Source organism: Dendropsophus ebraccatus, chromosome 4, assembly GCF_027789765.1.
Source record: "Dendropsophus ebraccatus isolate aDenEbr1 chromosome 4, aDenEbr1.pat, whole genome shotgun sequence".
NCBI lineage: Eukaryota > Metazoa > Chordata > Amphibia > Anura > Hylidae > Dendropsophus > Dendropsophus ebraccatus.
The window spans coordinates 147,381,071-147,405,674 of NC_091457.1; the positions used below are offsets into that span (position 1 = coordinate 147,381,071).

At 43.3% G+C, this 24,604-nt stretch overlaps 1 protein-coding gene across 3 annotated transcripts in view; it reads left to right on the forward strand.

Annotated features, from left to right (window-relative positions):
- SCYL3 (SCY1 like pseudokinase 3) overlaps positions 1-23,142 on the forward strand; it is a 25,344-nt gene extending 2,202 nt beyond the window's left edge. For all 3 annotated transcript variants that reach the window (XM_069967390.1, XM_069967391.1, XM_069967392.1), the window contains exons 2-12: positions 1,740-1,925; positions 2,785-2,898; positions 5,167-5,269; positions 6,000-6,105; positions 6,590-6,667; positions 7,541-7,680; positions 7,847-8,034; positions 9,366-9,537; positions 18,068-18,241; positions 20,800-21,404; positions 22,621-23,142. In XM_069967390.1, the coding sequence (XP_069823491.1) occupies positions 1,740-1,925; positions 2,785-2,898; positions 5,167-5,269; positions 6,000-6,105; positions 6,590-6,667; positions 7,541-7,680; positions 7,847-8,034; positions 9,366-9,537; positions 18,068-18,241; positions 20,800-21,404; positions 22,621-22,683 (1,929 nt within the window). In that variant the 3' untranslated portion in view covers positions 22,684-23,142. The remainder of the gene's footprint in view (positions 1-1,739; positions 1,926-2,784; positions 2,899-5,166; positions 5,270-5,999; positions 6,106-6,589; positions 6,668-7,540; positions 7,681-7,846; positions 8,035-9,365; positions 9,538-18,067; positions 18,242-20,799; positions 21,405-22,620) is intronic.
- Positions 23,143-24,604: the final 1,462 nt, after the last annotated feature.

Genomic DNA, 24,604 nt, shown 5'->3' on the forward strand with positions numbered 1-24,604 from the left:
CCATCAGAATAGAGCCATAGGGGTTCTCTGGTGGGAGTGTTCATTCTGGCTGACATTCATAGGATAACTTTAACCCTTTCCTACCCGGCCATGTACATTTGCTGGTACTCTTGGATATTCAGTACAGGAATGGTGGGGGGCGTCCATAGTAACCTAGTGCTGATACCGTACTGCAAGTACTGGGGCTAGAGGTACCACTTACCTGTATGACCCGCCAGCTCCTGCTGAATTGGTATCTGTGATGTACTGTATACAGAGGGACAAGCAGGGGGGATGCAGATGGCTCGGTTCCTGTTAACCATGAGTAATGTGTTCTGAGGCCTGGTGGATGAGTTGTATATTTAGGGCAAAGCTAACTGTGGGAAAGTCTTTCCTGATCCCTTAGGATGACCGGGTACAAATTATTGCTTGCATGTAGGCAAGATAAAATAAATTTGTAGTTTCTGAAACCTTAGATGTCTTTGAGTTGTCCAGCTTTATCTTCCTTTTATTTGGGCTTTTGGGCTCCCAATAATGTATCTCGTAGATCGGCACTTCTTTACTAAATCTCCATGTGACTCGACTAATCGTGCAGTTGTGCTGTGGGGGTAATTGCTGGATCATTCTTGTAGACCTTTGAATATATCACTGTGTGCCACACGCCCCCTGTTTATACAGCAAGATATTTAAATGGCCAGTCAATCAGTGGACAAACAAAGAGTTTTCTTGTCCATGGGCTGATTCTTTTACACAGGATACTTATCGGGGTCAGTCAGCTGATAATCTGTCTGTGTAAACGAACCTTTAGGCTCTGTTCATGTCTATGTTGACAAATTGCATTATATTTTACAATGACAGTAATGCAGCTTGCAGCGCCGTTCTTCTCTCTAAAATTACTGACATCGTAACATATGTAGACGGACCCCGTTATGAGCCAATGAGGTCTGCCGGGCTGCGTGACAGAACCATTACAGCGTGACTAAGGGCTATGTAAGCGAATGCCGATCTGCTCGATAATGTAAAATAATAAACATTATACTTACCTCTGCAGGTTCCCCCGGTGTCCTCCTGCCTGTTCAGAGGATTCCTTGCTCACTTCAGTCGCCGTTTGCACGCTGAAACCATCTGTGAAGTGACCGACCACTCCACCAATCACGGGCCATGGTGCTCTGCCACTTCACAGAAGGTTTCAGCCTGCCATTGGCAGCTGCAGTGAGTGGGGAAAAGTCTGCAGGACACCTGGGGAGCATGGACAGGTAAGTATAATCTGTATTTTACTTTACCCTGTCATCAGCCGTAAGCCGCACATCAGCTATTACACAGAGCAATGTACACCCAGCAGACGATTTATAAACATCTTAGAAGACAAAGATCAGCGGATCAGCTTTTCAGCTGACCGTTGTCTTTATTACATGGAACGATAATCTGCCAGATCGGTCTGATATGGCAGATAATCGCTCTGTGTAATGGGGCTCTTACTTCCATCACAGAACAGGTAAATGGTATTGAGACCTCAGCCTTACAGATTTTTATAGTATCGGTTTTTTGGACGTCTGTTTTGATCAGTCATAGGTTTTACATGTGGGTAAGACACGCCTCCCTTCAGACAAAGCCACGCCCACCCCGCCCACTTGGCACACAGTGAGCAGACTGATGAAAAGCTGTAAAAATTTTGTGCAAAACCTTGTGACTTTACATTTGTCCGTAATCGCCTTGAAATGTATTCTTGGTAATCATTCTCTCCTTTCTATCCCTTGAAGCATCTGAAAACCTTACGTCACCCGTGTCTCCTGCGATTTCTCTCCTGCACGGTGGAGGAGGATGGGATCTACCTTGTGACGGAGCGGGTGCAGCCCCTGGAAATGCTCCTCCAGAAGCTCTCAGCTGACGAAATCTGTTCCGGCATCTACGATATTCTCCAGGCACTTGTATTCCTACACGAAAGGGTACGGATCTATTTTTGGGAGTGACATTTTAGATGGAAATATTCTTGATTTTGTTTGGAATTATAGATAAAGTAAAATGCAAAGTTCTATCATGACAAGACATTGCGGCATGATGAACACTTAGAACGACGGCCGTGTCTGAGAGCAGTTCTTTAAGTGTCTCTATCATTTAAAGGAAGGACATAAAAAAAGTAATGTCCTATCCACAGTGTCGGCTAAGCAATCTCAAGAATAGGGACCCTGTTGGATTGTGTGTGTGTGTGCAGGGGGGGCATAGATGCATGCGTGCAGCTGCTACATTCATGCCCTATGGAACCACTGGAGAAGCTCCCTGTTGCACAGATTTTGGGGTCCACATTCTCACAATCACGGAGGGCCCCAGCAGTTAGACACCCCCCCTCCCCCCATCTTAGTTGTGCCGTATACTGTGGACAGGACATAATTTACTTTAAATCTGCTCTGGATTAGTAAATAAAGAAACATATACTCACCTGTTACCAATCCCCTTCTAGAGTCATTTTAACAGTGATGGTCCCTGCTGTCAATGCTTCCTGTGTTCTATTTTGACACAAAGGAAAGTCCCGCTCAGCTGATCACTAGCTGCTGCGGAGAGCAGGCTTAGTGGGCATTTTCTATGTAGTAAGATGGAGAACAGGAAGTACTGAAAATTACCTGTACTATCTGTATGGCATCAGAGGAGGATTAGCAGAAGGTGAGTCTATTGTCTCTTTATCCCCTCACTGAGCACTTTTATAAAGTGTATCTGGAAAACCCCTTAAAGTAAATTGAGTCTGTGTGTGTCATAGTTCTTGTATTGTAATCCCTTTTTATTCTGGTAGTAACCTTTTATTCCTTACAGGGGAAGGTTTCCCATAACAACATTTGCTTGTCCTCTGTGTTTGTGAGTGAAGATGGACACTGGAAATTGGGTGGAATGGAAATGGTCTGTAAGCTGACAGAGGTGTCTCCGGAGGTGAGAAACATATAATATACAAGAATATGTGTACAAGATGAATAGAAAGGTTTCCCATTTCTAACGTATTTCTAGCGTAGTAAAAAAAAAATACTGGGTCAGTGTTGGGTTGTGTTCACATCAACTTTTGGTATTGCTGCTTTAGGGTATGTTCACACTGAGTAAATCAGGCGGAATCCCACCTTTCTCAGTGTCCCCTAGCCTGTCTATAGGAGAGCACCCGCTCTTCCGCTGCCGCCGCTCTTCACTCAGAGGTGACAGGTCACTTCTTTGAGCGGAGAGCCACGGCAGCGGAGAAGCGTGTGCTCACCCATAGACAGGCTACGGGACACTGAGTCAGGTGGGATTTCGCCTGATTTACTCAGTGTGAACATACTCTATGTGCACGCTAAAGAATCCCAGCGGATCACCCGCCACGGATTCTGCAGCTCGCCCCCGCTCACGGATGTGCGCATCTCTGCTGGTCTTATAGGCTTCATTCTATGGTTTGCCAGATTCTGCTGTCAGCCCGAAGAATGAGTGGGTTTATTTTTCAAGCGGACGGAATCTGGCAAACCATAGAATAAAGCCTGTGGGGCGAGCGAAGATGTGCACATACCCTCACATGAGAACGGTCACAGCAGTACACACCAAGTGTATCCATAGGTATAGTAAGCTATACAGGGCTGACAGGCTTAAGGACACTCTGTTGGTCTCCATCGGGTACTGGAGACCAATAGAGTGTCCTTAAGCCCATCAGGCCTGTATAGCTGACTATAGCTTTAAGAGGATAGAATAGATCTACATTACACTATTCCATAAAAATGAATGATATATATAGGATACCACTACATACAGCTAGTCAGGTTTAATCTTTTTCCTATAGACATTAAGGGGTGTTCTGGGACTTAAAGGGCTATTCAGAGTTAATAACTTATCCCCTATCCACAGGGGTGAGTCCCCTCTAATCTCCAGAACAGGGCCTTGAATGTTTGGGATAAATGGAGAATCCCTTTAAGAAATTATGTAGACCTGTTATGAACACACAATCTGGTCCTGGCATCCTGCCTTGTGCTGTGTGTTACAATGCTGTATCCTCTTTCCAGTTTCCTGTGTTTTGTGTCTGCACAGTAACATGCATGTGAAGCTTTTATTCAGTCCTGCTATCGGAGCTCCTTCATGTATAAGCCAATAACCATCCCCTTTGGTCTCTGTATTATTTGTACACTATATGTGGTTTGTTTGCACACTTCATAATGAATCCCGCAGGGGCCGTATAATGACACGTCTCCTCCGGGGATCAGATCCAGCTAGTTATGTTACATTATGCCAGCGTCTCTCCAGAGGGACTCTATAGCTGACTTAATGCACCGTGTGAGTCACATCATTGTGTTGCATGGCCCTTCCTTCCCTGAGACATCTAGGTATAGCAGGCTGTATTTTAGATGTAACCTGAACCGAAAGGAAAGTTTTTGTTTGTTTGTTTTTCCCACTGTTGGGAGACAAAACCCGTTTTCATACAATCCTTTGTATAGCAAAGGAAAGCTGACTTGACCTTGTTTTATATCATGTTGCTTTGCTGCTCTGGTAAGTGACCAGTCTCTACAACAGTGGTAGGGAACCTTGGCTCTCCAGCTGTTGCAGAACTGCTGGAGAGCCAAGGTTCCCTACCTCTGCTCTAAAGTATATATGTAGCATTGCTGCTCTGGGCAGTGACCGGTCTGTACAGTATATATGTAGCATTGCTGCCCTTGGCAGTGACCGGTCTGTACAGTATATATGTAGCATTGCTGCCCTTGGCAGTGACCGGTCTGTACAGTATATATGTAGCATTGCTGCTCTGGGCAGTGACCAGTCTGTACAGCATATATGTAGCATTGCTGCTCTGGGCAGTGACTGGCCTGTACAGTATATATGTAGCATAGCTGCTCTGTGCAGTGACTGGCCTGTACAGTATATATGTAGTATTGCTGCTCTGGGCAGTGACTGGTCTGTACAGTATATATGTAGCATTGCTGCTCTGGGCAGTGATTGATCTGTACAGTATATATGTAGTATTGCTGCTCTGGGCAGTGACTGGCCTGTACAGTATATATGTAGCATTGCTGCTGTGGGCATTGAGTGGCCTGTACAGTATATATGTAGCATTGCTGCTCTGGGCAGTGACTGGCCTGTACAGTATATATGTAGCATAGCTGCTCTGTGCAGTGACCGTTTTGCTTGTTTGCTTTCCTCTATAGTCAGACATATAAAAATTTCAATTTTGTCCCCATTTTACTTCTTTTTTAGTCGGCAGAGTTTGGCGTTTTGCCGGTATCTTTAAGCCACGCTCGCGATGCTTTCTTGTTTGGACGGTTGGTAGAAAGTCTTCTGGCACATGTAAAAGTTCAGTGTAAGTAACTAAGTACCATGCAGATCTATCATACTCCCCCTGTCACTGATTATCTGATCATAGTTGTCACTGTGGCTGGGAACGGGGCTCTGAAGCTTTGGAGAGACCCCAGACTGACTAATGTCTCCTTATGAGTCTAGGACAAGGATGGGGGAACCTTCGGCCCTCCAGCTGTTGCAAAACTACAATTCCCATCATGCCTGGGCAGCCTAAGATAAGATAAAGCTTCGGCTGCCCCGGCATGATGGGAATTGTATTTTTGCAACAGCTAGAGGGCCGAAGGTTCCCCATCCCTGGTCTAGGGAGACGTCTATCAAATCGAAGCTAGTGGGGAACGCCACAGCCTGTGGTTCAGACAGCATGATACTGATGACTGCTTCCCTTTAAAGGCACTGGACATCTCAGCAAAACCTTTTACTTTTCCTTGTATTTATTATGGTGCCAAACATTTTCTCCTTAGGTCCTTATCTAAAAATGTTCCTTAGTTGCTCCCATAGAGGCTGCAGACTGCTGCTGTATAACCCCCTCCCCACTGCTATCTAACAGTCACAGATAAGACAGCCTACCGTACAATGGGAAACTTTTAATAAAGGAAAGTTTATGGGGAAAAAAAATCCAAGAGTGTCCATAGCCTATAAAAGGGAGCATATTACTGTACAGTGATGGCGTATTAGGGGCTAAGCCAAAGACATCGAAATAAATCAATCAATGTTTTTAATTTTGTTTCCAGCGGACGTTCTCTCTAGTTTCAAGACCACTGTTAAGAACTCCCTCCTGAACCCCGAGCCGGAGCTCCGTCCTGCCCTGTCAACTTTACTAAACCATGACTTTTTCAGGTAAGTAACTACAGTATAGCGGAGAGCTGAGGCTTTTCTATACTTAAAGTTTCACTGTCGTTTAAATTTTATTTGCAGAAATCAATAGTACAGGCGATTTTTAAGAAACTTTGTAATTGGGTTAATTAGTCGAAAAATGCATTTTTATCATGAAAAAGCTGTTTGAAGCTCTCCCCCCTGTCTTCATGATTGTCTATGGAGAAGAGAAGGGTGGAGGGAGATGAGGCACCAAAACAGGACAACAAAGAGTTAATTTACAGCTACATCACCGGGCTATCTCCTCTGAAGTCATAAATCGACAGTGACACTTTAATGTAGTAAATCTAGTCACTAAACCTGCTCTAGAAGCTATGTACTAAGTCTATTTACTATCGCTTTTCACTGATTATTTTGTATAGTAGTTATGAATATAATGTCATGTTGCGCATCTCTTTGGTTCACACATTTTTATCATATTCTTTGATGTCTTATTTTCCTTAACTAGAAACGATTTTGTCGAAGTTGTCAACTTCCTAGAAAGTTTAACTGTGAAAACTGAAGATGAGAAGAATGAGTTTTTCAAGTGAGTTTTCAGCCTTATAAATTTCTAGGCTATCCTCCGGATGGTAGATGGTGGGGGTCTGACTCCTGGCACCCCAGACGATCAGTTTAAAAGGGGGCGCAGTGCATGCGCCATCATTGCAGCATCTTCAGTGCCTCTTTAAGCATCAGCCCACTTCCATCTATTGTAACTGATGGCCACCTTTACTGTTTGTTATTGGGTGGCTGTTCTTTCCATGCACATGCACACTCACTTAGGGTGGATTTTTCGGCAATAAATGATCTTAAATCGTTCACCCTATTACACAGGACGATGATCGTTCTTTACAGTCGTTCTTGTGCTTGTCCTTTCTTGGCTGACCAGGGAACGACGTGTTATTACACCAAACGATTTGTGAAGATCAACGACGAAAATTGGTCCAGATTCAATCAAACGGTCAACGATTCCTCGTTGGTCGTTTAATCTTTGTCTGCTATTACACAAAACGATTATCATTTAAATCCGAATGATCTAACAATTTTTTTTCTAACAACAATCGTCCCATGTGATACGGCCCTTAGTCACTCTTTCTCAATGGGGATAGGGGAACATGCTGCTGCTAGACGTCTCTGGCAGCCACCGCTTATCTCCCCTTGAGAATGAAAGGATCTGACTTTGAAATTCCACATGCCTAATACTTTTCCTTGACCACTTCCATCAGAGTCCAGAGGCCCGATACACATAAGACAGATGTATGGACTCTCCAAAATCAATGCTGGGTCCATACACACAAAGGTGCTCACACAGCAGTATATGTCGGCACAGGAGCTGTAGACTTTTAAAGAACTGTTATAAATGAATGTGTGTATAATTGTCAGTATAAGGTTGTGTAATAAAGCTTTTCCTCTTGTTTAGGACTCTCTTTGACAGAGTATCTTCCTTGCCAGAAGAGCTCATCTCCTCCAGACTGGTCCCTTTACTTCTCACCCAGTTTGTATTTGCTGAGCCTATGGCTGTAAAAAGCTTCTTGCCCCATCTTCTTAGGCCTAAAAGAGGTAAATTCCAGTCACGCTATAAGATCACCTTTTAGGGTAAAGGGTTCCTTTGTTTATAAACTCTACCTATATGTCATCATAGAAGTCTTAAATGGGGTGTCAGGGTGATATATTGGATGTATGTGTATAAAATATGTAACCAATTTTCCCCTTTGATTGACTATAGATATTATGGGAAGAAACCGTGAAGATTGTCTTCTGTCCCCAGCTCTCTTCCAGACCAAAGTCATCCCAGTATTGATGAAAATGTTCGAAGTGCATGAAGAACATGTCCGAGTGGTTTTGCTGACCCACATAGACGCATATGGAGAGCTGTTCACGTTAAAAGAGCTGAAAGACATTATTCTTCCACAAGTATGTGATACATAAAATGTTTTTAGAGGGGACTGACCACAGGTTCTATTTAAAGGGAATCTATCATCAGATTTGTGCAAACGAAGCTGCTGATATCTCCTTGTAGCCGTGTACCTCACCACGCCTACCGAAAGACCGGCCTGTTTAAGCATAATTCAATATGCATAGGAAGGAGTGACTGACAGAGGAGGTGGGCAGGACGAATGGTGCACTGGGGGGGGGGGGGCTGAGAAACGCCCCCAAACTCCTAACAGGCTTAATAACATATTTCCTTCTAAAGTATTTGAAAACAGCAAAGAAAGGAACACCGGTCCTGGAAACATGAGGTACGTGGCTGCCGGGGAGATTTTTCATGAACCTGCTGATAATTTTCCTTTAGGGTATAAACCCACACACCGTATAAGCAGCAGATATGCAACAATTACGCAGCAGATTTGTTGGTACAGATTTGATGCTGTGTTCAGTTATTTAGATCTAATCTGCTGCGAGTTTGCTGCGAGTTTGCTGCGTATCGCAGCAGTAAATACGCTGCATATACGGTGTGTGGGTTTATACCCTTAAAGGGAACTAATTGGTGTGATTGGGCTGATATGGTTCCGTGCAGCACAGTATTAATCTGCTGTGCAGCTCGTGGAGAATACCCTATTCTGGTGCAGCAGTAGCTTTACAAAGTGAAAAAAGATTTTTTTATTTTGCTGCATGAGGCTGGAAGAGGGGCTCCCCACCCAGATGACTAGTTGCCATCCCTCTTCCGACCCTGTGATGCCTATTAAAACATAATTTCCCCCCATGTTTCCCCTGGTATACTCCGCAAACTGCACAGTAGATCTATACTGTGCTGCAGGGAACCTTATCAGCACAAACTGCTGATTGGTTCCATCTAAAGGAGTCTGTAAGCTCTTTATTATATCTGCAGCTCATATGATAAAAAACTGACAGAACTCCTTTTAAAGGGGTTATCCAGGAGGAAGAAAAAACTTTTTCCTTGCCCTTGGTGCTCCACCACGGAGTGGCAAAATTGAAAATTGGCTATGTCCTTAAAGGAGTTATCCAGAGAGCGGAGAAGGTCCTACCTGTTCTGCTCTCCAGTGCTCCACTTACTCCCTCTGGTCTCATCCGCAATAAGAAGGGGACTGGTGCATGTTTCACGCAATTTGCTGTGACATCAGTAACATTGGGCAGAAGTTGAACAATACCTGCAACATACACCTACTCCGTCTCGTCCCAGAAGATACTTCACTTCCTCCCTCTGACAGGTGGGACCTATTCTGCCCTCTGTATAACCTCTTCAATATGCAAAACAGTGTCAATTTTATGTTTGTCTCTTTCAGGTGCTCCTGGGTTTACGTGACACCAGTGACTTGCTAGTGTCTGTAACCCTTCGTGGCCTGGCAGCTTTGGTGTGTTTACTTGGACCAGAAACGGTGGTCGGTGGTGGAAGGGTTAAGATTTTCAAAAGTACTACCCCAGGATTTACAAAGATTGCAGATACATCTCCTGAAGGTAAGTGCAGCCGATACCTCGTCCGTAGTCAAACCTCATAGAGATCTGCCAACAAAAAAACACAGTGCATAGAGAACCATATCACACCTAGAAGCCATTGTGAAAACTGATGGAAGCTGATTATATATAGGTCAGGGATGAGGAATCTCTTGCCTTCCAGCAGTTGCAATGCCCGTCATGCCTGGACAGCCAAAGCCATATTTTTTGTTGTCCAGGCATTATGGGAATTGTAATTTTGTAACAGCTGGGAGGCTGAAGGTTCCCCCTCTCTGATGATATAGGTTATCCATGGCTGAAGCCACAAGGTGGACCTGCTTGTAAGTTCCTTTGGTCAGGATTGGCCTATGTGCACACCTGACCATAGATTCAGTACCATGGCTTCTTGTGTCTTATTATTACACAACCAGCATTTTCTTTTTATCCCTGTGAAAGATCTGGAAGGTTTCTCTAGCTCAGGGACCTTCTCCCTCACTTGGTAACGGTGGTATACACAAGGCTCCCCCGGGATTATGTTCTTGCACCTTGTGTAGTCACAATAATGTTTAAAGAAGTAATTCTCAGGATATCTTGGCACCTCTATTCCCATATGTATTCTGTTTATGTATAGAGGATTAGATGTGATTTATAGAGAGCTATCTATTTTTGGTTTTTAAGTGCCAGTGTCTACATATTTTCTCACATTGACAGTGTGGCTGCATTTGATTTGTCATGATCAGATCCATCTGGCACAGCAGTTTTCCTTAAAGGGGTTATCCAGGGCTACAAAAACATGGCCACTTTCTTCCAGAGACAGCACGACTCTTGTCTCCAGTTTGGGTGCAGGTTTTGCTGCTCAGTTCCATTGAAGTGAATGGAGCTTAACCCATAGCTGCACCAGGACGTTACTGAACGTCCTCGTGCCGCTATGGGAGTTCAGAGGGGGGGGGTCGCGTGGCTTCCCCCCTTTGAACTGCCGCGATCCCGGGTTCCGCATGTAGCCCGGGATTGCGGCTATTAGCGGGCACGGTCCGATCGCCGTGCCCGCTAATTAAGTACTTAGAAGTAGCTGTCAAAGTTGACAGCTGCTTCTAAATACTTGCTCATCTCAATACCTGGTGGTCTAGTGGGGGGATCGCCCCCCTGCGGTGCGATTGTGGGGGGCGATCCTCGCATCCATCCCAGGCCGGGGTCTGCGCCGTAATGGCGCTGATCCTGGCTCGCCATTCTATGGCTTTCAGCTGCAGCAGCCAAAAGCAATAGAACACTGATCTCATGGATTCATGCAGTATAACTATACTGCATGGATCTCTATGAGAGATCAGAGTGCATATACTAGAAGTTCCCCAGGGGGAATAACCCTAACCCCAGGGGGGCTTCTAGTATATGTGCAAAGTAAAAGAAAAATGTATTTTTAATAACACAAAATCCCCTCCCCTAATAAAAGTCTGAATCACCCCCCTTTCCTCATTTTATAAATAAAAATAAATAAACAAACATGTTTGCTATCGCCGCGTGCGTAATCGCCCGAACTATTAATCGCCCGAACTATTAATTAAACGGCGTCAGCGCAAACAAATCCCAAAGTGCAAAATTGCGCATTTTTGGTCGCATCAAATCCAGAAAAATTGTAATAAAAAGCGATTAAAAAGTTGTATATGCGCAATCAAGATACCGATAGAAAGAACGCATCATGGCGCAAAAAATTACACCTCACACAGCCCCATAGACCAAAGGATAAAAGCGCTATAAGCCTGGGAATGGAGCGATTTTAAGGAACATATATTTTCTTTAAAAGGTTTAAATTTTTTAACAAGCCATCAAATAAGTTATACATGTTACATATCGTTGTAATCGTAACAACTTAAGGAACATAAATAACAAGTCAGTTTTACCCTAGGGCGAACAAAATAAAAACAAACCCCCCCCCCCCCAATAAAAAAAAAAAAAAAAAAACATTTTTTTTTTTCAATTTCACCACACATAATTTTTTTCTGGTTTCCCGGCACATTTTAGGCAAAAATTACATCTGCCATAGCAAAGTACAATTAGTTGCGCAAAAAATAAGGGCTCATTAGGTGGAAAAATGCAGGCGCCTTATATACACGAGGAGGAAAAAACGAAAGCGCAAAAATGAAAACTGGCTGTGTCCCCTAAAGGGTTAATTGCAAATAGCACCTGAACTGGAGACGAGTCGTGTTGTCTCTAAAAGAAAGTGGCCATGTTTTTGTAGCACTGGATAACCCCCTTTATATACTGGGGTCTATGAACCAGATGACTGGTAATGTGCTGTTTTAAAGGACACCTGTCACAATTTTTTTATTTATTTATTTTTTTTTTAAATCCATAGTGGTTGTGATCACAAGCAATTTTGATTATTATTATTTATTACGTTTGAAAGTGTAAATCAACGTTATACATACGTCCACACTGTAGTCCATGTTCCTTCTGTGCCGGTATTTGATCTTTTCTCTCTTGAAAAAAAAAAAAAGAAACCAAACACAGGACGTCCCAGTCCTTTGTGCAGGTTGTATATCAACTGAGAGCAATTATTTTAGGCCAATTATATTAACTTTTGCTTATTATATTATCTGCCCCAGCTTACCAGGAGACAATCCTCTTTGTTGTGTAACAATCACTCAGTATAATGTCACTTAGTGGTTAGAGGTTCTGGTGCTGTGTGACAGGAGAGCTGACCATAGAATGCAAGTACCCCCAGGATTCAGTATTTCAGTTGCCTCTGCATTTTTATAGTTGCAAGAAAACAAGCTTCAGGGGATAAAACACTGACGTAAGAAAGTAATAAAATAATAATCATCTTAACACTGCGCTCACATTTCAATGGTGTCTGTGCACTCTTAATCATGGATACCATGAATCTGGCTGGATTCTTTCCTTGTCCCCTACTTCTCTGCCCGCCTGGGTGTACAGATCACTGGTCACAGTAATGGGCTGTTACCATTAGATCACAGATCAGTTTGAGTGATATTTTGCTCTGCACATCAAGGCCCAAAACACTCCCATATCAGCAGATGTTTGTTCTTATTGCTTTGCTCTTCGTCTGGCAATCTCCTTCATATACAGGGGGGGTCAAAAGTCTCTTTCCAAAACGAAAGGGAAAATGACATATCTGAATACCCCAGCAAGTAATGGGTGAGGGGGCTATCTCTTATTCTATGTCCGGAGCGTGGCTGCCATCTTAAAAGCCGCCATATTGGACCAAAGGCAAGTTTTTCCCAATGGGAAGGTGGTCATGTAGCATATCAGCGAAGACCAGAATTCTCTCAGAAACTTTTTACTGCAATCAGATTTGCAAAATATCTTGAAGTTATCAACATGGAAACTTGCTTTATGTTCAGCACCTTGAACTTACAGTAGCTGTGCATCAGTTATTGAAACTTTCTGTGCCGATAACTTCTAAGTTGAATAAAGTGGCAGTGTGCATGTCTGACCGCCAAATACTTTACTGTAAAGTATAAATTTTTTACTTTTTTTTTTTTTTTACTTTTTATTTGGTACATAGAAGACTTTTTTATTTTTTGGATAACATAATAAATCTTGGATTTCTCTTCCGTAGCTTTGCCTTTCACACCTCTTCATTCTCCTCCTGACTGGATATAACTTTGCTGACAATGAACTTCTATATAAATTGAGGCCCAGGTTATGGATGACCGGGATATTCTTCTTCTCACTCTCCATTATTCAATAACTTTCCTTAGAATATCTTTCTTGGATATTAGATTTCCTGCTAAACAGCCAAAACAAAGTGTAACTTTACATACAGCCGTCCAGGCCCCTCCGAGACGGGAACCATTTCTCATTGGCTTTCCTGCTATGACTTTCCAGTCAGTTTTGTGCTGTGATCCGGAAATTATAGATGTTATGGAATTCCTATATTTCAGGACCTCAATCTATATACTGTCATTCCTTTTCTGTTACTACTATGAGGCCAGCAATATTTTGTATTCTTTATTGGATCTTTGCTTCCCCTGTGTGGCGGATTCTCTGATCACCCGTGTCTTTTGCATCACGCTTGCATCGTCACCCTAGGGATGGACTATACCTGAGAGTCACCCTAGATGCGTACATTGTAACTCTGAATATACCTCAGATCTCTGGAGCTTGGACTAAGAAATTTCCCATGACTGGATTATTTGCAATCATGGATGTAGACTTCATTGTACAATATTGGCAATTTTTTAATTTTTTTTTAAAATCCCCTATGAGACCTTTTTCAGCAAGGCCGTGCAGTGTGCTGGGATTTGTCATCACTTTTTCATCGGTTGGAGTTCATCCTTTGGGGTCTGAGTCCCCCCATTCCATCTTAAAGGTCCTTGCCACTACTTGCTGCCCCGTGCTGTGGAGAGTTACGGCTCATGTCAGGGGATCGGGTTGTCGCCCTAGGCCCCATTGTGTTCAGGGACAAGCTTTATTCTAAATAATAGGACCAAACGTGTTAGATGTGAGATGGTTCTCTTGGCAGAAGATAATCTATAGGGCTCATGGAAGCGTCCAGACACAGTTTCCCTCCCACTTATTCATCACTTTGTGTTGTCTGACAATGAAACTTTTTTTTATTTTTTCCCAACAGTCTAATAAATTTATATAAATTGGTAAATAAAGTTATTTTACTACCTCTCTGTGGGTTTTTTGATTTCTAATTTTCTGCTTTGTCGTCTTCATGAGCCCCCCCCCCCCCCTTTTCATGTCCAGTGTACATCCTGTGATGGACTTCCTGTTCCTTCCGCAGACTAGCCAGGAATTAAAGGGGTTGTCTGGGCTTAAAAAAATATGGCCGCTTTCTTCCACAAACAGCAGCTCTCATCTGCTGTAGGTTTTGCTACTCTTTCATTAAAGTGAATGGCTTATAAAGTGTAACTGTTGTTTATTTATTTGTTGCAGTAGTCAATAATACAAGTGATATTAAGAAACTCTCTAATAGGTTTTATTAGGAAAAAGAGTTTCCTTCTGTACTGAAAAAGCGGTTTTGCAGCCCCCCACCCACTTATCTGCGTCTGGTATGGTCTACGGGGGGTGAGGGAGCACGGAAAGTAGACAAACAGCTCCTGTATAGGAGACAGCGCAACACAACATCCTGCAATCTTATCTCAGCAAGTTCCCAGATAAGTAGTAATCAGTGTGACCCATGAATCCAGCGTTTTACATGCCAAGACACACAGGGGGGCATTTATTATTTGGCGCACCAGCCATTTTCTGGCGCAGAGAGCCCACAGGCGTTTGCACCTCTGCACCTCTTGCACCAGAGGGGCGGGGAGGGGGCTGGTGGAAACATGTTAAGAAAACCTACGCCGGCTCTGAGCTGGTGTAGGTTTCACTTCATGTGCATGGGGTTTATGTAGAGGCATTGTTCCTCTACATAAATCTGGCAAACATTGGCGATGTGGGGGCATTTTTGAGCCCGGCACAAAAAAAAATACCAGACTTAATAAATGACCCCCCCCAGTCTCCAAACTGCACAAGCTGGCTCTTTCCTGTTCCTGCTCATGCATCCCGCTAGGCCCCTCCCCCCTTCATAGGTTATAATGGACTCAGTAGATCAGTCTTCCCTTTGCTCCTCTTTAATGAAGATGACTTTTCCTGATAATGAGCAGATAAGTGAGGGGGGGGGGGAAGGAAAGCTGCAAAACAGCTCTTTGGGAACAAAAGAAAACTCTTCTGCTTAATATAACCTAATTAAGTTTCTTAAAAATCTATTGATTTCTGCAAAAAAAAAAAAAAAAAAAAAAAAAGAATGACAGACTTAAATTGCGAAACCCCACCAAAACTGGAGACAAGAGTGTTGCTGTTTCTGGAAGAAAGCAGCCATGTTTTTTGTAATCTGGGATAAACCGACACTATGTTGGAGGCTCCTGGCTTTATAGTAAGGGGGTGTTGCAGGAGGGAGGTTGTTGGCTAAATTACCGGCTGGAGTGTACTGCAGGAACAGGAAGTTTCTTACAGAATGGTGGGTTAATGAGGACAATGGAGCACAGTTGGCATCAGATGAAAAAACACAGATGGTACGCTAACTTTATTTACTAATACTTTATTAAATAACAATAAGTTGTGGTGTCAGATAAGCCCTTTAAAAGAAACGCGCTACTAAATTGATTGTATTCCCCCCCCCCCCCCCCATATAAGTAATAGTTATCAGTGTTCTTATATGGCCAAAGAATGTTCTACCTATGTTTTACCTATGTAGGCTGGGGGCAGTCCTCTGCTGCTAACCAGTCACTGTTGGAAGAAAACTTCTTAGTTAAAGGGTTTATCCAGTGCTACAAAAAACATGGCCACTTTCTTCCAGAGAAAGCACCGCTCTTGTCTCCAGTTTGGGTGTAGGTTTTCCAACTCTGTTCCATTAAAGTGAATGGAGCTTAAAGCGGTTATCCAGCATGGGGGCACTTTTTTGGGGGGGACCAGGGAGGAGGTGGCTGAAATAAGACGTCCATTTACCTCCCCGGTTCCAGCGGCGGGTCCCGCATCACGGCGCTCTGGTGCCCGGTTCCCGGCCGCTTCCTGGTGTCTGACACCGGCCAAGACGCTACGTCTCAAGGCCGCTCAGCCACTCAGTGAAGGAGGCGGGATCCGAGCGGACTTCAAACGGATCCCGCCTCCTTCACTGAGTAGGTGAGCGGCCCTGAGACGTAGCGTCTCGGGCGGCGTCAGACACCAGGAAGCGACCGGGAACCGGGCACCGGGACCCGCCACTGGAACCGGGGAGGTAAGTGGACGTCTTTTATTTCAGCCACCTCCTCCCCGGTCCCCCCAAAAAAGTGCCCCCATGCTGGAGCACCCCTTTAACTGCAAACTACATCTGAAATGGAGACTAGAGCGGTGCTGTCTCTAGTGGAAAGTGGGCATGTTTTTGTAGTGCTAGATAACCCCTCTTATCACACCTCTCTAGGAGTGATAGCCCCTCTGTGATGCTACTGCCTCCTATATGCCAACACTCCCAGAAAGGCCTGATGGCCACAGAGGCTTCCTGCCAGCGGTGACTAGTTCCCAGCTGAGGAGCGCCCCCACGCCTGCATAGGTAGAATTTACAAAGTGCGTTTTCAGGCCATATAAGTAATGCTCATGTCGCTAGAAAGTTGGGAAAAATAAAATAACTTTTAGAATGTTTTATAAAACTATCCAAAAAAAGCTTCGATTTCTTATATTGCTTGTGTTCTTGAAAAGCTGCCATAGGCACTAATGACAGTAATTATAAATCTTCCCCCATTTTAAGCTTTGCACAGTTGTTGTTTCTGGATGTATTGTTTCTTTATGGCTTTATTTTTTGTTTTTCAGCTCTATAGACTTCAGTAATAGTAGTTTTGAATAAAAAAAAAATGTGTGTAGTTAAAAAATACCAAAAAAACAAAAAGAAAAACTAACGGGAAAATAAACAGATACAAGTATAGAAAATGACAGGAGTTTCTTTTATGTGTCTTACTGTATGAATTTGGCCAAACCTTACACAGGCTTTGCCATCTAGTCTGGATCTAGTGTAGAAAGACATTACATGCGTCGTTAGGCCATGTTCACACTACGTAACTTCATCAGAAATTATGGCGGTTGTTACAATGGCCGTGATTTCTGCAGTACTTACGTAGTGCTGCAGGCTGAGGGAATCCCGGCCGGAGTGTGTACACATAGTATACACTCCGGCCGGGATCCCTAGCGGCGCCGCGAGAAACATGTCAGTTTTCTGCGGCCGCCATTTACTGAAAAGCAGCCGCAGAAAACTCTGTCAGTTCACACAATGGAGCATGCAGCTCCGGCCGCACCCTCTATTGTGTGCAGTGGGGAGTTCTGATGCAGGGGCCGGTACTGCATTGTCACGGAACGGCTGGTCTCTTACAAAATGTGAACTTAGCCTTACTCTGTATTAAAAAGCACACAACAGGAACTGTCCAGAGCAGTAGCAAACCCCATTAAAAAACCTCTCCTGCTCTGGACAGTTCCTGACATGGACAGAGGTGGTAGCAGAGAGCACTGTGTCAGACTGGAAAGAATACACCAGTTCCTGCAGGACATACAGCAGCTGATACGTACTGAAAGACTGGAGATTTTTAAATAGAAGTAATTTACGAATCCGTATAACTTTGACACCAGTGAATTTGAAAGAAGAAAAGACTCCATCGAAGTACCACAACTAAGAGTATTAGCCAACCCCGATGCCCATTTCTAGTCAGCAGTTCTGTGCTCTTGGCTAGATCTGGGGATCCTCATTGAGGAAATGTAGCTGGTGTGATGATCGTCTCAGCTCTCCTAGGACTGTGTCCATCTTTTCCAGGCAACTAGAATGCTTTGGAAGTAGCATTAATGTATGCAGACTAAAGCAATCGCTGGCTGAGACACCATTTACCGTCTCCTCCGCATTTACTGACACTATATGTGGTCTGTATTCTATTCATGTATTGCTATTTTTGCCCATATATAGAAATATAAGTGTATAAATAGGAAGTGTTGTGTGGGTGAGACCAGCGGAGCCCTGTATGTGTATACTGTAACCCTAATCATATTAGACTGCTGCTTTATCTCTTGGTGTGGCCTATTGTTCCCTTTTTAGGTTCTCCGCTTCACTCCGCCAACAACCATCTCAGCCTGACGGCACAGAACAGCTTATCCACTGTACTCGCCAAAAGCAACTTTCCAGAAGTAAGCCCGAATTGTCTGACTAACACAGAATTGCACACACAAGACTCTTTGAAGGAATTCAGAAGGAACGACTCTCCCGTTGAAAGTAAGAGTTTTCATTAGAACAAACTACCGGCCCCTTTTTTTTTTTTTTTTACACATATGTATATGTATTTGTGTGTGTGTATGTATGTATATATATATATATATATATATATATATATATATATATTAGGGCTGGGCGGTATACCGTGAAAATACAGATACCGTCCCTGGCGTCGGTTAACTGACCTCAACTTCGCCAGGACGGTATCTGCGGTATTTTCACCCACCCGCCCGCCCCAGGACACTGACAGGTCAGGCTCCCCTCCCGGCCGCTCTCACACGGAGCTCCTCAGTCTCTCAGCATTTTCTATATAACAGCATGCAGTGCTGGGGGTCCTGGGCTTCTCTCCCTTGCCTCCATCCTGTCACAGCGGGTCAGCTTTGTCGCCCCGCACCGCCCGTATCTTTGCCACTTTAGCCGGCCGGTCCCCACTTGTAATAGTCAGAACACTGCTAGCGGGGTGACGTCACGGAGCGGGGACAGCAAGCGGCCTATTAACGCAGATCATCTACCAATGTGACCTCACCATAGAAGCTGTAAGTGTCCTATATAGCGTAGGTGCCGTGTCCTTCCGTAGGACATAGGTGCTGGGTACTACTGATGGGGTCAGGCTCCACAAGAGAGGAGAATGTGAGGTTAGGAAGGATGTTACTAGTCATAGGCGCTGCTCTGGGGCTATTATAGTCATATATCATACAGTTGTATATATTGCACAGTTCTATATATATATGGTATTATATCATACAGTCTATATATTACAGTTGTATATAGTGTATTATATGGTACAGTTGTATATATTGTATTATGTCATAGTAATATGTATATATTGTACAGTTATCTAGTGTATTATATGGTACAGTTATATATATTGTATTATGTCATAGTAATATGTATAGTACATTTGTATATATTACAGTTGGATATAGTGTATTATATGGTAGTTAGTTATGGTAGTTATGGTATGTACACACTACAGGATGTGTATATAGAGGTATACAGCTATGTACACACTACAGGACAAGTATATACAGATATACAGCTATGTACACACTACAGGATGTGTATATATAGCAATACAACTATGTACTACATAGCTGTATACCTGTATATACACATCCTGTAGTGTGTACATAGCTGTATTACCTCTATATACATAGCTATATACCTGTGTATACACGTCCTGTAGTGTGTACATAGCTGTATACCTGTATGTACACGTCCTGTAATGGCTGTATACCTAGTTATACACGCCCAAGTCTCTTCTGAGACCCCCTAATAATGACAAATAATAATAACAACTATAGAGTAAATGGGCCAGCCTTGTGTTGCTGCTCAGTGAGTTTCTTTTTAAAACATATTGAAACAAAATCGCTAGTTTGACACAGCCAAGTGGGTGTGGCTTGCCAAAGGGGTGTGGCTTGCAAACAGGGCGTGTCATAATTATCATTCAATTATCGTTACCGCGTCTACATCAACGATAAACCGAGATATTGATTTAGGCCAATATCGCCCAGCCCTAATAAATATATATATGTATGTATGTATGTATGTGTATGTGTGTGTGTGTGTGTGTGTTGGCCACATTTTACCTACTCTGTGAGAGCATGGAGCACAAGCAGAGGGACCTGCTTCCCCCTAAGAAGCCATATTATAGAAGGGGGAGCTGTCCTGCTGCACACATGGGAGGTAGGCACAGCTGTATACTTATACATGTACTGACCTATAGTATATGTGCCAACCCCTTTAATAAAGTTAAATTTTATTGGAATAGTGCCATTTAACTGCTTTTTTGTTTGTTTTTTCCTCTCCGTTAGATGACATATTTTTTTTATACCAAGAAAAATTTTGTTTTTGGTGATTTTATAGGGAAAATATCAGGTTAGAAGCATCTAACCTACTGACATGTCCCTATAGCGCACAGGGCGCTGAGGATCAAGGTAAGTTTCTTATCTTCATCCTCAGTGCTGTTTTCGGGATATAAGCAGTTTATTCCCTATGCTAATGAGGCATTAGGTGCACTATCACCCCCAGCGCTGATATCCTGAAAACAGTGCCGAGGAAGAAGGTACGAAACTTCTTCTAAACCGCTGATTCACTTTAAAGCAAATGTCTTTAAGATTTATACTTCAATAGACCGCCGCTGGCCCAGGGATGCTGGTGCTGTGGTCCTTTTTTTGAACCGCAGCACAGTTCCCGTGCTGGACGCTGGTCTTTTCCCGGTCACTGGCCCGGCCTGACGCCCTGGAGGCGGGTCTGCCGGCCCCCTGTGTGACGTTCTTCCCTCCCCTCACTGGGGGCCGACATGCCTGCATCCAGTGCTCCAGGCTGGGCTGTATAAATGATGTATAAATCTTAAAGCGATGTACCTGATGGTACCTATGCTTTAAGGGAGATGGAGCTTTGTACTACTTAAAGGGGTTCTGCAGAGACTCAATTCTTTATGCTAATACATTGCTTTAACAAACTTATATAACGTTGTAACATACCTACATTATGAGAGAGAGAGATTGTTGTTGGATATTTATTTTTTTCCCCTTTATCCTATTCATGTTTTCAAGAATATCACCTGTCACACTCTGTAAATGACATTCCGGTGGTCAAAACAACTCTCCCCCCTCAATGTGAACAAGTGCACCAATCGCCAGAAGATTGGCCGGACTGGAGCGAAGCTGATGGTTTCACAAGTGACAGCAAGCCACAAAAGCGGGAAGAGCCGGCGGACCGCCCGGATACCGAGCAGTGGGATGACTTTGGTCTGCCCGAGTCTCCGAAACCTGGAGCTGCTAATCTCTTGAATGAAGCACTTGTAAATGTGGAAGAGAAGAGACTTCCCAGTTTGAACTCTGTCCCTAGTGTGGATAAGATTCCCCTCCCGGACCCCCAGTCATCCTCAGTATTAATATTACCCAAACCTGCACAGGATAAAGTCTCCGAAAAGAAACTCGAGTCCTGGAATAGTTTAGGGGACGAATTCACAATAAAGGTCAAGAGCAAAAGCAGAGACCCAGAGTTGGATTTTTTTGCCGATATGGCACCAGAAATAAAGATTCCTACGGCCTTTTCTTCTCTCGGATACAATAAAGACACTGTACATAACACCGAGCCAAATAGTGACCAGTCTGCTACATTTTCATCCAAATTTGCTGCTGCTGAAGTTGAAGAGGTAAAAATTTTAAAATCTTTAATATAGGGCTGGAAACTCGAAAATTAATTTTTTTATTTTTTATTTTTTTATTATTTTTTTAAAACGCTAATTCTATTTAAAAAAAAAATAAAAATCCAAAAGTATACATTTTGTAAATGGACCAAGCTAAGCCACTGGTAGACTGGGTTCAGCTTAATAAACATAAATGGTTTGCCATGAGTACAATGAGGTACAACCTCTGCATACCCAATTCCTGTATGCCAATTTATATGGACAGATAGCATAAACTATATGACATCTAATGTCATTGTAGCCTTTTTTTTTTCCGTTAGAAACTGTGTCCTAGTGGTTTAGTGTCAGAAACAGCAGCACAGCCAAATATATACAGGAACTGCACAGCCTCTACAATTGCAGAATAGTGGGGAAACCAGATACTTTATTTTAGGGGTGTCAAAGTCATGGCCCTCCAGCTGACCAAAATCCTGCTATTAAAGGGAATCTACCACTAGGTTTACATTCTCTAAACTTCTATCACTGTTCTAATAGTTAAAGGGGTTATCCAGCTTTAGACAGACATGGCCACTTCTAGAGACACGACTCTTGTCTCCAATTCAGGTGTGGTTTGCAATTAAGCTCCATTCACTTCGATTCCCCCAAGCTGTATTTGGAAGAAAGCAACCATATTTTTCTAATGCTGGATAACCCCCTTTCAATAGTGCCTCCCCGATTAGCCTGCATTCTCTTCTGCTGGCGTAACTTTTGTATATCACCGCGTCGGGTCGTCATGGTTGTACCTAAAGTTATCCGAACTTCTGGCGCCAATCCTATCTGGGGAGAAATTGTAATGGACAGGTACTCTTTAAGGCCTTAAGGGCCCCCAGTGTGGCGTTCTGGGTGATGCTCACATCCTCCCTCTGCATGGTTCTGAAGTATACCTTCTGAGACGAGGGGGTAGGTGCTACTGGTGGTTGTTGTGTTCAGGGGAAACCACATTATACATACTGTACAATGATTACAATTGGTACCTGAACCTGAGTTTTGCTCCGTGTGAACTGAGCCTAAATCTTAGAAGCTTGCATCTCATAAAACCATCTGGGCATCTCCTTTATCGCCTATGAATAGAAAGGTCACGGTGAGATTATTCTGGTGTAATAGGTTTGTGGCCTTCAGGACTGTCGATATGCCTCAAGCTTTCCTTCAGTTTCAATTTTTTTTCTCGCCATTTGTTTTGCAGACAGAAGCAGAAGGCTGGGACGAAGAGAACTTTGGTTGGGAAGAAGACACTAACAACTGGTGACAGCCTGGAGATGATCATCCCATACTATTTATTATGAAGTCAGCCGCCGGCACCGGGCATTGTGTGTTGACCACACTATGAACTGTCATGGACAAGGCTCCTCGTGGGGCCGGACCATTAATTCTGCTGAACTCTTTGGTGTTGATTTCTCTCTGGTTAGAAGAAGTGGAAGCTACAGTTTTCCTAGAATGGATGTTTTAAGCAATGGAATATATTAATTTTACTGAAATTTTTGTTTTTCCCCCTTATAAATCTTATGCTGCTTGTTGTGCAAATGAATGCCTACCTAATTCTGTTTTTCATCACCCATGTGCGGTTTTTTTTTGCATACATTTTAAAAGCCATAGTTTCTTATGATAATGTTTTAATATAATACTTGAAAGTAGAGCAATCACAATGACCATTGACTATTATTATGACGCTGTACCGATCAAAGAATGATAAAATACGTTAGATTTACCTGGGTGGTTTTCTGAGCAAAACACACAGAAGTAGCAATGACAGTAACGGTGGATAGCCAAAGGCAGTAGTGGTGGATAGCCGATGGTTTTAGCAAAAAAATAAAAAAAATTGCAGTTTCTGATCTGTATGACAGCAGCACGTAATGTTGGCTTAGTTATATTGGCTCTGTAATTTAGCTTCCCTCCATTTGTGAGCCTAGGTCATTCGTAACATATTTGTGGATCACTCTACTTACCAAAAATGACTCACTATCCCAGGAACAAAAAAGCTGGTAAGTCTCGGCCACTAGGTTTCTTGCTTCCCGCCGCCTGTTAGGCTTAGATTGTCTCTAGTAAGAGACACAGAGATGGATCACAGGAAGTCGGTGTCGGGCATAGCTAGTGCTATGTGCAGGAGAACTCTAGCCTGTCTACCTCTTCCAGATGGCCCATGCTGTGCCTGAAAGGTAAGTCAAGGCTTAGCTTGTCTAAATGGCAGTGCACCTACTATGTACACAATGCTATTTCTTATATATAAACTACATTCTCCCTGTAGTCTGCAGGCTTATCAGCGTCATTATTAGTAGCAGTTTGATGCCCAGTGTACGGGTATGTTTGCTCATGTTGAAGTTTCATTGCATTAATGCAATGATAGACGGCTAGATAGCAATTAGCTGATTAATTACTGCAATAAAGCGATGCAGCAATGAAATGATCGATTACTGCAATTAAACAATGCATTCACATTGCAATATGGCACAGCCTAACCCCTTTCTTGTTGGGCTGTTCCCCCTTCCCCTTTCTGTACCTTGCAAACCCAGTGCATCAGTAACCCCCTTAATTATCCACATGCCAGCTATAGTACTCAACTATGAAAATCATCTCCCAGTAAAGGCCAATGATCCCTCATCAGCCCTCATGAGCAGCCATGGCATAGCACTGAGGAGTGGATGCTGTATGGTGACCGACAAGTAAGGGAAAGGAAGCCCTTGTGTGGGTACTAGCATACGTCCCTTAATAACAGCAATGAGAATACTAATATCATGCCCTTATAACTGTGAAGGGTTAATCCATCAAAACCAGCTTTTTTCCTTTTCTAAATCTTTTAAAAGTACAGGTACACTTTAAGAACTGCAGTTTCTCACCACATTGATACAGGATGTCCCACTTGTATGAGGCCTGGATTAAGAAGGGGGGGGGGAAGGTGAACACATTTTAATAAAACTTGTTATAAATGTGTTTATTGAGCACTCCTTATCCGTAAACTTTAGAGGCATCACCAGCAGTGGGCAGCTAGCCTGGCTCTGTCACTCGGCACACAAGTATAACCACCATAACAGCAGTGTTGCCCGTATCCCACCATACTGTACATGAGTTGTGGCTCAGTGTTTGTGCCGCACTCTGCCATGCCTCACCACTCTTCCTTCTTCCCCTTCTCTATGAATAAACATTTTGGTTCGGACTCCAGCACGGACACCTAT